The following is an 18,881-nucleotide window of genomic DNA, read 5'->3' on the forward strand; positions in this document are numbered from 1 at the left end:
TCACTTCCCTGCTTACAACCTTCCCGTAGCTTCCTGAAACACCATAATGACCCAGCTCCTGCATGATCTGGTCCCTATCTACCTATCTGTCCTCATTTCTGTTGTACTTTCCTTTCATAGCCCACATTGGCCTCACTGTTGCTCCGCCATAACAAGACTGTCTCCACATCACCACCTTTGAATTTGTTGTTGTTTTTACTTAGAATGTTCTTGCCCAGATTTTCATATAGCTTCCTATTTCACATCATTTAAAAAAATTTTTATTAATTTATTTTTTCAGCGTAACAGTATTTATTGTTTTTGCACAACACCCAGTGCTCCATGCAATACGTGCCCTCCCTATTACCCACCACCTCGTTCCCCCAACCTCCCATCCCCTGTCCCTTCAAAACCCTCAGGTTCTTTTTCAGAGTCCATAGTCTCTCATGGTTCACCTCCCCCTCCAATTTCCCTCAACTTCCCTCTCCTCTCCATCTCCCAATGTCCTCCATGTCATTTGTTATGCTCCACAAATAAGTGAAACCATATGATACTTGACTCTCTCTGCTTGACTTATTTCACTCAGCATAATCTCTTCCAGTCCCGTCCATGTTGCTACAAAAGTTGGGTATTCATCCTTTCTGATGGAGGCATAATACTCCATTGTGTATATGGACCACATCTTCCTTATCCATTCATCCATTGAAGGGCATCTTGGTTCTTTCCACAGTTTGGCGACCGTGGCCATTGCTGCTATAAACATTGGGGTACAGATGGCCCTTCTTTTCACTACATCTGTATCTTTGGGGGTAAATACCCAGTAGTGCAATTGCAGGGTCATAGGGAAGCTCTATTCTTAATTTCTTGAGGAATCTCCACACTGTTCTCCAAAATGGCTGCACCAACTTGCATTCCCACCAACAGTGTAAGAGGGTTCCCCTTTCCCCACATCCTCTCCAACACATGTTGTTTCCTGTCTTGCTAATTTTGGCCATTCTAACTGGTGTAAGGTGGTATCTCAATGTGGTTTTAATTTGCATCTCCCTGATGATGAACATTTTTTCATGTGTCTGATAGCCATTTGTATGTCTTAATTGGAAAAGTGTCTGTTCATATCTTCTGCCCATTTTTTGCATCATTTAAATCTTTGCTCAAATCTTGTCTCCTCACAAGGGCTTTCACTAAGCACCTTGTCAAATGTAATCCACCTATCTCCAGGATTTTAATCTATTTCATTTTTCTTCCTGTTCTTATCACCATTTGAAATTCTATTCACTTATTTACCTTTTTTTTTTTAATTTGCTTCCTCTCTTGGCTTTCAGCTTCATTAGGCCAGAGACTTTGTTTCTCTCATTCACAATTCTACCCCACCACCTAGAGCAGTCTCTGGCCCCCAGTCTATGGGACAGAAACTACATTGTCTTTTTACTCCATTCTCAGGATAACCCCCATTCTAGTTTCACTCACTATGAAGTTACACTTTCTAGCCTCTCTTACAACTCAACTTTCTATGTGAGACCTAGCTCCATCAAAAGGACACCCTTGTGTGTGGCTGGGAGGTGAGTGATGAGAGGTGGTAGCCACGAAGAGGAAGATCAGATATATAGGAGAGTGTGGTGGTGAAGGCATCTGGTTCCTTCGAGGTAGCTGCAACAAACTTCTAGAATTCAGGACTTACTGTCCTGGGTGCCATGGGAGGATAATGGTAGCATTTCGCAGAACAGTTCAGTGCTGTGGCTAGACTGTCTCCTGTTTGCTTTGCTCTGGGCTGTGTAATATCTAAGTCCAGTTTTCTAACTTTTCTTGAGGTTCTTTATGTTTAATAAACTCTACATTGCTTAAATCAGCTACAGTAGGTCTTCTGGTTTATGATAAAGAAATCTGACGAATACAACATGTGTTCGACACCGTTATGTAAAATGAACAAATAAATGAGTAGATTAATTAGCTTCACCTAGGAAGATAGTGCAAGGGTCAATAGTGTAGAGTAAGATTTGGTGGAACTGAGTTTCAGTGTAATTGGAAAGGAAGTAGGGAACATGGCAGACCCAAGTCTGAGTGGCAAGGTGGTAGCAGGGGATGCTGAGCAGAACTCCAGACCCTCAGAGCCAAGAGGGCAAAGGAAATACCTCTAATAATCAAGGCAGGCCCAAATACCAAACCAGACGAAAGAGGGGTTGGTCTGATAGATGTGTGGAGAGGGCAGAATAACTGCTTATGAATCATAATTAAGTGTCTGACAATGTTCTAAGTACTTTGAAATTCTTTCATAAAACAAATGTCACTATTTTTTTCCTGCTCCAGGAAACAATATTAATATCTCCTCTATTCAGCAGCTTAATGACAACTTAGGTGACATAAAAGAGAATATGCTTATTAAGCTTCCGGCTCATAGTAAATTCAATGGGGTTAGTTAATTTTCTATTGGTTGCAATAACAGAAAATGTAACCCAAGCTGGATTTAATCATAAGGGAAATTTATTAGCCCATGTATTTATAATAGGAAAGGTTTTAGGTTACACATAACCCAAAAGGTAGTGCTACCACCAAGGATTTAGTTTTCGCCAATATCTCTGCTCTACCTTCTATGTTGTAGAAGTCTGCCTCTCTTCACGGCCATGGGATGGCTGCCAAATATCCTTATTTATAACTGATGTGAGAAAGTTCTCTAATCATTAAATATATACCCTGAACTTCCCTAGGGATCAGCTTGGGTCATAGGCCCATCTCTGAACCAGTCACTACAGCCAAGGCTCCAATTGGTTTAGACTAGTCAAGGTCTACTCTTGGAGCTGGGATGGGCTCATGGCTGCTACTCTTGCGGAGAATGTTGTAGAGGAAATTCCAATGCCCTTTCCAGAAATGGTTCTAAAATGTTCAAGAGAATAATTAAAATTCCAAATGTGATTATGGATTGGAAAGCATGGTCTTTAAAAATGGGAAAAATGAAAGCAGTTCATAATAAAAGAAAGAACCCAGGACTTAGAGGCAGAATCTAGCTGCCCCACTTGTGCAATTTTAGACACATCTCTTAAGTTTATTAGTCTCTGTTTCCTCACCTGTAAAAGTAGGATTAGAATACCTGCCTATCTCACAGAAATGTTTTAAAGATGAATAGAGATTGTTTCTGGGATAGTAAAACAAAATGCACTCCATATAGCAGGGGTATCCAGGCTATGTTCTTTAGGATCCCTCTGGACAATTGTTACAGCCATATAAAGCTAGTCCTGGGCCATTTCTCTAACAGAGGGCCCTGAAAAGGCACCTTTTCATCTCTAAAGGAGCCTGGGAGTATCAGAATAAGTCTAAACCCCTTGGAGAAGACACAGATGTATCTTCAGAGTGACCCAGAAATGGCCGGTATTTGGGAAAGAGGCAAAGGTGGATTATTCTTTATGGGGCTGCTTTAGGCTCTCTAAATTGGGCCAGAACCAAATGATCTGAATGGCACAAGCTAAGGAGATGGTTATACAATCTGGATTTTAAAAAAATGTTTACTCCCATTTGGGATTTCATACATAAATACAACAAAATGTTCCTGAAGACATTCTTTAAGCAACAAAGAATGGAAATTCACATTATACTTAATATCTCCAAGTACCTAGAAACTATTCTTCAAATCAATCACTCAGATTACTATTTAATGAATTAAAGAGATTTTCTTTTAAAGAGTGCAGAAGCACATGGAAAATTATCCTCTGAAAACTGACAATGATTTGGAGTGGTTACAACTGTCATTGGCAGCATTCGTTTTTCTCCTCAACACGCACATTCAGTGGAAGCCAAGTGGAAATTGAAACTCTGAAGAAATCCTGCTTATGGTGGATAACTGGTTGAAGGAAACCCAGATTCTGCTTTCTGTAAAGGCAGAGAGCAAACACACTGTTCCCAGTGGTTTCTCACTTGATGTTTGGGCTGACAGAGACCAAAGGTCATACCAGGAGCACTTGGTGAGGCTAATGGTTAGAACAAGTATGCATGTCCCCTTCCTTTTCTTCCATGCACTTAATTTCTAGGGCCGAAATGCACCCTGTTATTGTGGCTTAAAATGTTTCCGAGGAGACTTTTTGGAAAGAGTACCGCATACACAAGGAAAACTCCAAAACCAACAATACTCTAACAAACATAAATTTATTTACTGATAAGCACAGTAAGGGGCATGCAACTCAGAAAGGCTGTAAGCTGCAAGCAGATGTAAGGCCCACAACAATCGCCAGAAGGGCAGTGCCAGTTCTGCATGGAATTTCTATAACCAACATGGGCTCATAAGTGTAAGAGAGGTTACCAAACTATTTCCTAGGAGATCTCCATCTATATACTGAAACTAAGATGGAGAGGATGTAATTAATTACAAACATTTACCTGAGTTGCTAATACAGCATTTATCTGACCGTATGTAAGGATTTGTTTATACGTTGTTGCTCCTTCACTGGATAACATGATAGCCCATTTCTCAATGACGCATTTATACTCAATGTCTGACATAAAGACACTTAGTTACAGTTTGTTGAATGAATGAGTGAATGAATGAATGAATGCAGTTAAACTAGTGTGTTACACTTCCAGTCTCATTAGCCACATAATCAAGTCCTGCATAAAGAAAACCTGGGTATAAAAATCCTTGAATTCTATTATTTTATTAATAGTATCTGCCCCCTCTTTTTATTACTCTTATTCCCCTGTACTTCTTGGTTCTCCCTCACTTATCTCTTTCTGTGTGAAATTCCAAAATTTCTCTATGACCCACCTATTTCCTTATTCACCACAACTCCTAGATTTACTCAACCCCACATATCTATGCCCACACCTGTAGTTTTCCATATTTCTGTCCCTCTTCCCTCTGATGCTAATCTTCCCCCGCTTCTCTCTCTGTTATCTTATGCTATAACCTCTAGGAAGACACTTGTAGATCAGTGTAAGTAGTTAACAGCTAGAGTTGTGCATTGGGTACATATGAAACAGATAGTTGACATTCAGAAAGCCAAAGGTCAATGACATGTGAGTATTGCTGTGGCCATGGCTGAACTGAGCCCCCTGGACTAGAGCTAAGGGCTAATGGACTCCCAGTTCCCACCGCCTGACATGCTCTAACCCCAGATCTGCCTGGTTCTCTTCTACTTGTTCTTTGAGTCTCTGTTTAATATCAGCCCTGAGAGAACTTTCATTCCTTTTGCCCTGCTCAGCCAAAGTCCGGTCCCCCATTATAAGCTCTCCTCACCCGTTGGCCTTTCTCTGCACAACTCCCCTGGATGACAGCCAAGTATTTAATGACTATTTATTCCATGCACATCGCCCTGTACCAGCCCCTGAGACCTTTGGTGCAAGGACCATTTCTACTTTGCTCAGCACTATGCTCCAGTGCCTGGCGAAGTCCTCAGCATGATACTGCTCCTTATAAATGTTCGTTAAATACATAAATTCATTATATAGAAAATCAAGTGCAGAGAGCCTCCAAGATTATTCACATGAGGTCGATGTTACAAGAATTTTGAAGAGAAGAGATGTGGGGAGAGGAAGTGTTTTAATGAGAAGTAGCAGCTTGCATAGGTTGTATAGAATGAAGGGAGAGGATTAGGGGCAGAATGTTTTCCTTGAGTGATAACAATTGGTGGAAATTCTGATTTAACTAATGAATATAATTTTGTATGAACAGATGGGCATAATGGGAATTAAAGCAGACAGTGCTACCATCAGAAACAACTAGGAATATTTCTGTGAAATAAAGCACTTTGAATACAGTCCATTATGTTTTCATATCAGGATTTTATAAGTGTTCAATTAAGAAAAAGCTCTGTTAAGCAAAAGTACTACTTAATATTTGAGCAAGAACAGCTAGGGAAGGCTGAGTCTTGTCAGAAACACTAAAATCATCTGAACACATGCAGGCCATTAATCTCTGGGTCCTGCCTTACTGGGGTTCATTTAGTCAGAGCCTAACTGCAGGCACCTTGTTCAGATACAGCTCCCTTAGGTTTCTCTCAATCTGCTTTCTCAGCCAACTTGACCATTAGAAGCATTTAACATCAGGACAATATCAGTCTCAAAAGGGTTCATTAGGCAGTAAAAGAAAAGAGGGGGGAGTTCTGTTTGTTTTTTCAAATCTTTTAGCCTCCAACACTCATTAGCAAGTCCTTCTGCCTTGCCAATATACTCTGTACTTCTCTACTCCAGTTTTTGATCATGTTTCTCTTTTTTTTCCCCTTAGAATTTGGAAGTAGTTGCCATCTTTAACATTCAACTCACAGCACTTTACTCATGGAGCTGAAAGAACTTGAGAAATCATCTAATTCAATATGCTCATTTTAGGGGTGAGGATTTTTTTTTTCTGGAAAATTTATTTAGCTAAATTCAGATGAGCTTTCTTTGCACTTGGGAAATAAATTCAGAAATCAAAAATAGAGCATACACTAGGGTGGACTGCAGTAAACTTGGGGTAGGGGCTGGAAGGGGAAGCTAAAGTAAAGAGAACCTTTATAGAATCACAATCACCAGCTAGATGAAGTCACCAGAAGCTAAAAAGCTATCAGTCATCTCTAAATTATGTTCCCACAACTAATCTACTAGCCTGAAAAGACAGGCCACGGGAGGCCATTTATAACCTATATTCACACCCATTACAAATTTTATAACAAAAACAATAAGGTATAGTGAGAGAAAACATGGGCTTTGGAGCCAAGCAACTCAGGATTCAAATCCTCATCTCGCCATTAACTGGTAACCTCAGGAAGGTCTCAGGAAGACCCAAGTTTTAAAATATATTAAATGGGAATAACTAATACCCACAGAGTAGGGCTGTTGCAAAGTTTAAATGAAATGGTCCAGACAAAATGCTAGTAGCTACACCAATGTTCACAGCAGCATTGTTCACAATAGCTACAAGGTAGTGACAACCTAAGCATCCATCGATGACTGAATGGATAAACAAGACATGGCATGTGCAATAAGAAAACATTACTCAGCTTTACAGAGGAATGAAATTCAAACACATGTTAGAACGTGGAGGGACTTTGAAGACATTATCCTAAGTGACATAATCGGACTGAAAAGGACAAATATTATATGATTCCACTTATATGAGTACCTAGAACAGGCAGTTCATAGAGACAGAAAGTAGAATAGAGGTCACCAGGTACTGGGAGCATAAGGAAATGGAAAATTATTGTTTAATAAGTACAGAGTTTCTGATTGGGTTATGAAAAAGTTCTGGAAGTAGATGGTGGTGATGGTTATACAACACTGTGAACTTAATGACACAGAACTGGACACTTGAGAATGATTAAAATGATGAAGTTATGCACATTTTACCAAAATAAAAGAAGAAAACAAAACAACAATGCTAGCAGAGTACCTGATGCAAAGTCTATCAACAAATGGTGGATACAGTTACATCCCATTGTGCCCATTTTTACCTGTTCTAAGTAATGTAGGGACAAGTTGATATACTTGGCCTCAGTTAGAAGCTGGCCCCCCACTCCAGTCTTTGCAACTCGCTCTGAACCAGCCAGGTCAACCAAATGAAGTTTGGCATGCCGGACAGTTGCAGATCCTGGTTCCTTGCTTGATAAGTGAATAGTGAAAATGCAATGGGATCGAGTTGAAGCCTGGTTCATTGGAGTCTATAAAATGAAATTGCAAAACAAAATTAATGTGAACACTGAGAATTTTTGCAGACTATCAAAAAGTTTAGGTGTATGTCTCTAACGATCTGACTTTGAAGCCAATGCTGTCAAACTCAGCAAAAAGCTTGTAGCTGAGATCTCTTTTTTTTTTTTTTTTTTTTTTTTTTTTTTTTTTAGCTGAGATCTCTTAAAGTGAGTTATTTTTAATACACTGTCTCTTGAATGACTGACAACAGATATTGGTGGGTTGATTCAGAAAGTGAAGAAAGAGTTCAAATGAAGTAAAGCATGAATCCTCTTACTAATATGGTAACTTAATTTCATTACGTGGCCACAGTCCTTACCTTAACCTTGGCTAGCCATACTTGCAAATGTTCGATGGGAATGTCATGGGGAAAAAAGTGAAAATGGATGCACTGGGGGAATTCATTACACACTTGTAATAAACACAACCCACAGATGAGGATGCCCAGTATCACTGCTACTACCTAACAGTGAATGAGGATCCCAGCCAATGCAATAAACAAGAAAAAGAAATACAAGTCATAGTGACAGGAAAAGAAGAGATTAAAACATAATTGTGTATAGAAATATGGTGATGTACATAGAAAATGCAAGAGCACAAATAAACCGTTAAAAACTAAGAAGTTCAGCAAGGTTGGTGGATGCAAGATCAACATGCCAAATCAAGGAAGTTCTAGTAACCCAGCAATAATTAATCAGGAAATACAATATTACTCATAATGGCTACAAAGACAATGAGATAACAGGAGATTAATCTTATAAAAATGTGTGATTTGTTGGGAAATGATATTAAAGGATTCAAAAAGGGAACCTGAGTAAAGGTGTCCTAGATATTAAAATATGATGTCCGGGATGGGAAAACTAAAAATGCATCTCTATGTTAATTTCTCTGTAATAACCTATATATTCAATGCAACTGAAATAAAAATACCACACATTCTGTTTGTGGAACAGAACAAACAAATCAATTCTAAAACACAGATGGAAGAGCAAATATTAAAAAATAACAAAAATAATTCTGTGAAAGAAGAATGAGAAGGCAACTTGTCCTGCTGTACATCAGGGTATATCATAATGTCACAGTAATTAAAACAGTGTGGTGTAGCTGTAGGAACAGATAACACAGTCAGTAAAACAGGCTAGGCTCGTGTAGGCACTCTGTATAGGATAGAGGAGACATGGAGTGCCGTGGAGAAAGGATGGACTAATTAACAAATGGTGCGGTAATAATCAGCTTTCCATCTTAAAAAAAATAATAAATTAAGGTTTCTTTCTCACACCAGACACACAAATAAAGTCCAGAATGTATTAAAGACTTAGGTGTAAATTAATACAATTTTAACACTAATATAAGAAAATATGGAAGCATATCAACCTAAGGTAATAATAGATCTTTTTTCGTTAAAAATAAAGATTTGTTTATTTATTTGAGAGAGACTGAAAGAGCAAGTTGGGAGAGAGGCAGAGGGAGAGAATCTCAAGCAGATTCTCCACTGGGTGCAGAGCCTGACATGGGGTCAATCTCATGAACCATGAGATCATGACCTGAGCCCAAATCACAAGTCAACAACTTAACTAACTGAGCCACCTAGGTGCCCCAGTAATGGATCTTTTATGATAAGCCATTAAACACAAAAAAGAAGTGATTGAAAATATTGGACCAAATTATCCAAAATTGAAGAACTTCCAGGTGATAAAATCTACCACAAAGTTAGAAGACTGGGAAATGACATTTGCAATCCATATGGCAAACAAAAGATTAATATTTGAAATAAACAACTCCCACATGTTGATATGAAAAAGACAACTCAGAAAAAAATGAGCAAAGGATATGAACAGGCAACCCATAAAGAGGAAATCTGAACATGGTCAATAAGTATTTTTAAAAAATGCTCAAATTCACAGATAATCAGGACAAATACTTCAAGCCAAAATGATAAACTATTTCATTCACATCCATCAGACTGGCAATACTTTAAAGAAACAAAGTCTAACGAGATAAGGATTGTAAAGATACAAGGAAACAGGAACTTTTATATACTGATGGTGACAACGTAAATTAAGAACCCATTTGAAAGCAATTTGACAATATGTGGTTAATGTTGTAGATACATAAAATCCACAACCCAGCTGCAGACTATGAGGTGTATTTCCTGGAGAGAAAATTTGGAACAAGGAATATTAGGAGAGAGAAAAGTGTGGATGATATACACACAAATGAACATTCACTAAAACACTGTTTGGGGATAACAAGAAAGTGGTGCAAGATGTATCATGTAAATGAACATCTGTGGTGGAAAAGATGATACACTGGGATAATTCAAACTATAGAGAAGTTAAAATGAAGCACCGGTTGGCAGATGGGATTTCTGAAGAAATAAAAAGCATATTAAAGAAGGATGTAAAGTTAGATGATCAAAATGATATCTATGATAGAACTTATGTAACCAAAAAAGCAATGCTATCTACAAGATTTGTTCATGGCTCGATAACTTAGGCCATTAAAGTATAAAACTACAGACTAGAAGGACATAGCAAATTAATGATAAGAGTTGGTTTTGTGAGGGATACAAAGCAAAAGGCCAACAAGAGGACTTCAAGTGTATGTGTAATAGCCTATGTATTTAAAATGATCAGAAGCAAATTCTGATACCTCAAAATAAAAAATCATCTAAAAATATTCCAAATGAATGCTCACGTAAGTAAATATGTTCATCTTTCCAACTCTGCAAAATGGAATTTAATGAAAGAATTTCCATATGGATGCACATGTATTTGGGTAACACACTTGGATGCCATTCTATTTTATTTTATTATTTATTTATTTGAGGGAGAGAGAGAGCGCGCGCACAAGAGGTAGGGAGGGGCAAAGGGAGAGAGAAGCAGACTCTCCATTGAGCAGGGAGTCCACCCTGGGGCTTGATCCCAAGACCCTGAAATCGTGACCTCAGCTGAAGGCAAACGCTTAACTGACTGAGCCACCCAGGCGCCCCTTGGATGCTATTTTAACCAGAAATTTCTTTCTGTAAATATGAGTTCTTGATATATAATCCATTGTTGATTTATACCAAGTAGCAAAATACACAGATGTCAAAAAACTGACATTGTTTTGGTGATGATGTAGACAGTGAGTTAAATAGGCTGAAAATGTGACCCATTACTCGTTGCCACAATAACTATACCCAGATCTGGCCAGTGTGTGATTTTGCTTGCTGAAGTGGATCGGCAAATAACTGTGCCTGAAAAACCGCAAACTCAAATTTAGAACCTAAGTTGAGGTGTCTTGAAAGTGACTGGAAGTTATTTGCAGAACTTAAACATGGGTTTCATTTCACTGTTATATTCGCACAACAATAAATCCTACAGTACTGTCACAAAAGTCAAACTGACGATCGATATAAATGAGTAACACGGAGACTATCCCCAGCGGCTGTCTTCAGCTTCTATGTGGATATATTGAAATCACAGTAAAATGCGGCCATTAGCAAATAATGGAAGAGCATGCCCATTTCAAAGGAATGTGAGATTTACATCAAATTAAATTGTATTTCTGGAGTCTGTAATTAAAATGCTGTCGGAGTCCATGCCTACAATTTTGTAACTTCTCATAAATATTTCCTGCATGAAGTAGTAGTTGGTGTCCTCTCAGCTAAAATTTTCTTAAACCTCAGAGAACATTCTTTATGTGTAGCTGTTTTAAGTGTGATTGAATGTGCTGGTGTCTGCTCTGTGTTTGTTTAGGGGTGTCTTTATGTCTCATAGGCATGCCCCTACGTTTGCCCTTTCAAAGGTAAAATTGTATTAAAACATTTCTGAAACTGCCTAAGAACAGATGGCACCATTTAGGCAGATTCATTCAAATTTAAGCGCACATTTTAAATGTGCTCTTGGCACTTGAGCCTATGTCTTTGGAAAAATTTTAGTGATGATTAATCATCCGCATGGAGAGAGCTTTCACATTTCATATCAGTCTATGGCTACAGCTCTGCATCAGGCAGCACAAAGACTAGAAGGAAAGTAAGACATAGACCTTGCCTTCAAGGAATTTATAATCTAGTTCAAGAGCTAAAGACAAAACAAGAAAAATGAGAGTGAAAGATGAGAAAAGGGCAAATGTTCAATGAAGTGGTCTGTTCTCAGAAATGAGCATCCTGATCTTTTAGGTAATACCTAAGAATGCTAATCATCCCCTTATTCTGGAAGTTCCAGCCATCCTGACCCTCCTTGGTTTCTATAATCAAACATTATTCTGGCTTTTTTTTTTTTTTTTTTTTGGTCTCTTGAGAGTGAGAGAGAGAGAGAGAGAACTCACATGAGCAGGGGACGGTAGGAGGGGTTGGGGGGAAGGAAAGGGCAGGTGGAGAGAAAGAACCTTAAGCAGACTCCACACCCAGCTTAGAGCCCAACACTGGGCTCAATCTCACAACCCTGAGATCATGACCTGAACCAAAATCAAGAGTCAGAAGCTTAACCAACTGAGCTACCCAGGCTCCTTGTGTTCTGGTACTTTCTGTTGTCTTTTTCCTTTATTGGATCCTTTTCTTTCCAATCCATAAAAAAGGCATGTCCCACACTGTGTTCATCATATTTCCTCCCCTTGGAGAGTTCTTCTTCTGTAGCTTTGATTATCATGGGAGAGATACTGTAGTGTGATTAAAAGTCACATACCAATGATTTTAGATTTTGGTATTGGAACACCTGGTTTCAAGTCCTGGTTCTGTCACTCAGTAGTGTCGAAATCTTAAGCAAAGTTAATTTTGGTTTTCATGTCCTTGCAATGCCATGGAATATAACTCACTTAAGTCTAAAAATTAGGATGATTTGAAAAAGTAAGACCAACTCAAATCTGTCTACCTATCTTTGGCTTCCATTATTTTTTGTGCCTGATTCCAGAGCTCTCCCACTACCCTCTATATCTCCTACTGCCTCTTCTCTTACCTAGAATGTCTTCTTGCTATTCAAGTATCACCTAGCATTTCTTACTGGAAAATATGCCCTTTTCCTCTTTCCCAAATAAGCCAACTCAAAATTCATTTATCTTCATGAATTCCCTTAGACTATTGACAGTTGGCATCAGCCATTGTGTTCAGAAAGGACATTTAACATTTGTGCATATAGTAGAAGATCATTAATATCCAAATCTGGAAAAATTCAAAGGATTGATTGTTCCAAATGGATTTTTAAGTGTCCACCATTTTAAAAATTATAACATATGAATAATTGCTACAGTGGGCAGTGAGGGGTGATGGTGTGCTCTATGAGTGTTTGGTGGCCAGCCCACTTTGCATGATATAAAAAGCAGTGCACATTATGAAAGGTGACTCAAAAATGACCCTGTCAGACAATGGGGACTTCAAACTGTCTATAAAGAAGGGCTTGGAGCAGCAATGTGGCTGAGGAGTGGTACTTGAAACTGCTTTTGCAGGAGTACCTGAGTGGCTCAGTCAGTTAAGCCTCCAGCTCAGGTCATGATTCCAGGGTCTTAGGATCAAGTCCTGCATTGGGCTCCTTGCTCAGCAGGGAGCCTGTTTCTCCCTCTCCCTCTGCTGCTCTCCCTTGCTTATGCGTGCACTTTCTCTCTTAAATAAATATCTTAAAAAAAAAAAAGAAAAGAAACTGCTTTTGCAGAGTGTTTTATATAATATAGCATTAAATCAAGAAAATATCACATGCCCACAGTGAAGACTAAAATTCCTTCTCCTGCCTTCCAAGCCATTTACTGGCTCTGGCTGGGCTACCACTCTTAGATACTATTTTGTAAGTATAAAATCTCAAATTTCATTGAAGAAGAACAATTTTCTACAAAGCAGGAGACTTTGGTAGGCTGAAAGAAATTTTTTAAAAGAAATGGTTTAGTGACAAGAATCAGGCAACATTGATGAACATTTTCAAAAGGCTATTCATTCACTGTCCCTTATTATAAAAAAAAAAAAAAGATTGATTTATTTATTTCAGAGAGAGTGTGAGAAGGCATAGAGGTAGGGGGAGAGGAAGAGAGACAATCCTGAAGCAGACTCCTGCTGAGTGCAGAGCCCTACACAGGGCTTGATCCCAGGACCCTGAGATCATAACCTGAGCCAAAATCAAGAGTTGGATGCTTAACTGACTGAGCCACCCTAGCACCCCTCATCTTCCCTTTTGGATTCTGCAGATGTACAACAACAAATCTTGATGCCCAATTATTTCATTACATATATTCTCTTGTTGTTGTTACACATATTCTTTTTGGCAGATAACAAGGATTCCCTATGAATTAAAATTTTCATTTTTTTTTTCATTATTTCACAACAGGGTTTATGTGTATGTGTGTCATTGTATGTGTGTATGTGTGTGAGTTTGTGTGTGACCATTTTCAAGGTTGAACATTTTGATTTTATGGGCAAGAACTGATAAGTAAAATTGTTTTGTGTTTACATAATATACTACTATGCTTTTGGTAAAAAAAAAATTTCTTTTAGTTAATATGTCTTCAGTCAAAATGATTATAGATAATATAGTCTACAATAATTCAAATAATCTCTTTAAATTACATATAACTTTATGTCTAGGATGTTTTGAATACATTTTATTTCTTAAAAGCTTATATTCCATTCCTATGTACCAAATTATTATTTTTTTCAATCACCCCTCTATTTTGGAGTGAAATATCTCAACAAGAATTTCCACTACACTAGAACAAGTCAGGTGAAGAAAATCTCTTAGACTGAACAGAGTATTCACTTGAGATTCTTTAAAGCAAACCAACTAAGGACAAAAGTGCACAAAGAATCCAGAATTCAGATTTCCACTCCAATTCTCCTTGTTTGATAATACTTTCTAGCTAGATAGCCTAACTGATCAGTTCCTCTGCTCATTTATTCTATCTGAATTGAAGACTGGAAATACGAACTTCTATGTGTTTTCTAGGCTACCCCAGCCTTTCAGGTTGAAACACTCCCTACACACACCCCCCCCACTCCCCGGTTAAATGACTCCTTGTCTAATTCTTCCAATAGCAAATGGGTTGGATTAGGAGGCCCACTATGTCTTTGATATACAACAACTCAGACTGAAGGAAGGCCTGAACAAGCCTGGTGGTACAGCACCTGACACTATAAACACCGGCCTTGATCCCTCGAGGCTGGTTTAGACCATGGTTCCTAGCAGCAAAATAACTCCAATTAGAGAAACTTCTGTTGGAATTAATGATCCTAAACTGCTTGTTTTTCAGAGTTTTCCTTTTATAAGATCCCTGGATTTTAGAAAAGTAGTCAATATCATTTTCCCTAGTTGTGGGATTTCTAGGCCCTACATAGTGTCAAAATAGTTTTGTAAAAGAGAAAGACAGATTAGGCACACCAATTTTGTTTAAAATTTAAAAGCAAGCTTTGGAGCAACCTGGAACATATGATAAGAACATTCTAGCAAGTATGATTTACTTTTCTGATAAGAATAGACTATTATATTTTATTATATATCCCTCCTAACAAGTCTGGAATAAATTTGATGGACTTTTTTTTTTTTTTTAACTTTCACATCCTCCAAGATGTATCAATTAGGTGACTTAGTTTTAAGAAAACTAAATGTCAGAATTAGGGATGGCTCTTCCTCTGTTAGATGTCAGAATTCAGAAGATTGCCTCCCTATGGGTCATTTCTTCAGGATTTGACAATGAAATGTCAATTTGACAATGAAAGTCAAGCACATTTATATAAAAAGCTAAGTATGCTAAAATTGGCACATATACAAACTGAGAAGGAATTTTACCCATATCTTGAATCAGAATTCTGTCCAACTGTATTCTCTTTTTATCATCCTTGAATGAGGTATCATCATATCATCGCCAGAGTAAAGGTCTACTCTCTGAACAATGGAAATTATGACCCCAAATATTCCCCGACCTCCACCCCCCTTTTTTACTTGACTGCAAGAAGAATCATAGCTAAATTTATTCTTCAATGCCAATAAGTAACTCATCCCTGTTATCTAGCACATTTTGCACCTTTTAAATTGAATTTAATTTTTTCTCTTTTCCTTTTAAAATTCAGTCTGGCTTAACAATTTCCAAGTATGACCATACACACAACTGGAACAACAGTATTATGGGGCCCAAAAGCCTAATGATTTCAAGAATTTGACAGCAATTAGTGGATTTGTCTTTAGAGAAAACCTATTTTATACACATTACATAGCTGGAGATTATAGGTAAGCTGAAAATACCCTTTCCTATCCTGTGTACAGACAATGAGATCAGTACTGATAACGTGCCAAGCAGAACTCAGATATACACTCGTTTTATAAACAAAGAAGTTCATCCCATCTGATTGATTATGATAACTCTCAATGCAACGTTTAAGGTCAGACATCAAGGTGAGTAACAGACATGAATTTGAGGATAGTGTCACTCAGCTAACAGAAGAACTCTAGAAGCACAGAAGGCTACTATTAGATACATTATTTCTTTCCTTTTTTAAAAAAAGATTTTATTTATTTATTTGACAGAGAGATACAGATCACAAGTAGGCAGAGAGGCAGGCAGAGGGACAGAGGGAAGCAGCCTCCCTGCTGAGCAAGGAGCCCGATGCGGGGCTCGATCCCAGGACCCTGGAATCATGACCTGAGCTGAAGGCAGAGGCTTAACCCACTGAACCACCCAGGCGTCCCTAGATACATTATTTCACTCTGTTTTATAGTCCAATATTTTTTCCACATTTTGAAGATTCTATAGTTCTCTCTACGGCCATGAAGATCTCTTGGTGTTAAAACTGGCAAGACTCCAAATGGCATACCCGAAACATGATCAAACTACTTGCTGAAAGTTTTTGGGTGGTTGATAAGCTCCCTGTCTCCTCCCTCCAAGCTTGAACCAATATAAGGAATAGATACAAAAGTTAGCCTGCCAAAAAAATAAAAAAATCTATCAGCAAGAAATGCTAAAAGAATAGCTTCTGTGCTTAAAACCACAGCCAAAATGGACTTCCTGCCAGTTCCCCCATGTATATTCCTGATTTGTAAGATAAGCCAAAAGCAATCTATCTGAGCTATTATCTCAGTGTCTTATAGAAATACTTTTACTCAGGGGCTAATCCTAGGCCTCTTTGCCCTCTGATCCATTCCTCCCTTCCCTCTATTTTTTTTTTTTTGTTGTTGTTGTTGTTGTTGTTAGTTTGTGTTCCTGTACCACAGAGATGTTGAGCCCTAAAAGCAACATCTTCCGAAGGCCCCCATTTTGCGGGCATCTAACTGGAGAAGTCAGGGAGGGGGAGAAATCCTCTGGCTTTTCCCTTGCTCACGCCCTCCCATCTCCTGCCAGTGCCTTGGCTGGGTGAGATCTGCCTCGGGAGAGCGGCAGCTCCCAGGGCTTGCTGAGCTCTCTTCCTAGGTGGCACCTTCTCTCATTTTTTGTATCCTTATTTCTCCATCACATTTCTTCCTCTTCTTTTCTCTTTCCCGTCCTCAGCTTCCTCCTCCTCTTCTTCCTCCTTTTTTGTTTCTAATAGCACTTTCATCTTTATAATGGCTTTCTTCTTTGTCTTTTCTTCTCTGAGTTCTCTAGGTTTGCTTTTCATCTTCTCTTATAATCCCTTCTATATTTTAGAGCTATTTTTTTTAAACACAGATTACCTGGAGGTAACATATTTAAGAGTCTGAAGTATACCTCCTCTGCTCCCTGATGTAATTAACCTTCAAATAGATGTTCCTTAGCCATCCTCCACCCTATTCCATATACATGGATAAGTCTTCAGCTGTTTTCTTTTTTTTTTTTTTTAAGATTTATTTATTTGTTTGTTTCTTGGTGGGGGGCGGGTGGAGAGAGAGAGAGAGTGTGCGAGCACAAGCAGGGGAAGCAGCAGAAAGAGAGGGAGAAGCAGGCTCCCTGCTCAGCTGGGAGCCCTATGCGGGATTTGATCCCAGGACTCAGTTCAAGACCTGAGCCAAAGGCAGATGCTTAACTGACTGAGCCACCCAGGTGCCCCTCTTCACCTGCTTCTTTCTGATAATTTTACCTCTGAATATATCCATTTTTTTTTTTTTTTTCTAAAGAACAGTCTAGGGGACGGGTGAGGGAACATTCAAATTAAGTTTGTGCCCTGAATATTTCTACTTTATATCTGTTATGTTCTGAGCCTGAAGAGTATATAGTTTCCTCGATTTTTTACCCAAAGAGGCCTGGGATGGTACAACCCCTTAAGTCCCAAACTTTCTGAACCCCATTCACCAAACATCATCTTTCTGGCCATGAGCCAAGACCACTGACCATAAAAATGACCTGTCTTTCAGGCTTCTTCCTTGGATCCACATTTCATAGTGTAGAATGAATATGTGTCTAATACTGCCCCTCCCCTGTACTTGCCTGTGTTTTTAAATCTCATCACTGTAACCAAAGGATCATTGGATTTGCGTTTGAGAATTGTGACTCTTTCTTTAAGGGGAAACTGTATCCTGCCTGAGGTTGGAGGATAAATGTGTTGGCTCTCAGCACCCTCCCTCACCATAATTCAAATTTCATAATATTTGGCAGCTTTCCTCATGGTTTGAGGTTAGGGCTATTTTCTTTTTTCACTGAAGATGGCTTTTTGTCCCCTCTGTTTTTATATTTTGTTGCTGCTGTTGGGGAATTTCAATAACAGGGAGTAGGGCAAAAATTACTTTCTCTCCTTGTTTAATCATAAATGAGAATTTGAAAGATCAGGAGAAACTTCGGAGCTAAACTTTTAAGTCAAAATTTATGTTTCTCAAAAAAAAATTATGTTTCTCTTATGTATATTGAATATGTGTCTTTTAACTTTCTATTAATGGCTGTACCAGACCCCTTCATTTATTTTAATAAATAAATAGTTTAGATCTCAACACTCACAGTTCACGTAATACTACTTATCAGGTTAGATGAGAGCAGAATGCAAACTATGTTATAACACAGAATCACTATCTTTAAGAAATTATATATCTCATATATAAAATATGAGAAAAAGAAGGAAATGCCTGACATATAGTAGACATATAGACTCAAAATTGAAGTTTCCTTCCTTCAGTGAATAAAAGAAGAGGTTAGAATTGTCAGCACATCTACTGAGGCTTCTACCTGTCTGTGGAGACCTACTAATAAGAGATGCTATTTTTATAATAAGAGCAGGGCCAGGGGCAGCCTGGGTGGCCCAGTGGTTAAGCATCTGCCTTCGGCTTAAGTCATGATCCCAGGATCCTGGGATTGAGCCCTGCATTGGGCTCCCTGCCTGGTGGGAAGCCTGCTTCTCCCTCTCCCACTCCCCCTGCTTGTGT

The 18,881-nt window shown here is 38.6% G+C and overlaps 1 protein-coding gene across 2 annotated transcripts in view; it reads right to left on the bottom strand.

The window, feature by feature from the left end:
• Positions 1-18,881, bottom strand: part of KIF6 (kinesin family member 6) — a 444,670-nt gene that overhangs the window by 299,444 nt on the left and 126,345 nt on the right. For both annotated transcript variants that reach the window (XM_046006623.1, XM_046006622.1), the window contains one exon: positions 7,389-7,595. In XM_046006623.1, the coding sequence (XP_045862579.1) occupies positions 7,389-7,595 (207 nt within the window). The remainder of the gene's footprint in view (positions 1-7,388; positions 7,596-18,881) is intronic.

Source organism: Meles meles, chromosome 5 (genome assembly GCF_922984935.1).
Source record: "Meles meles chromosome 5, mMelMel3.1 paternal haplotype, whole genome shotgun sequence".
Classification (NCBI taxonomy): domain Eukaryota; kingdom Metazoa; phylum Chordata; class Mammalia; order Carnivora; family Mustelidae; genus Meles; species Meles meles.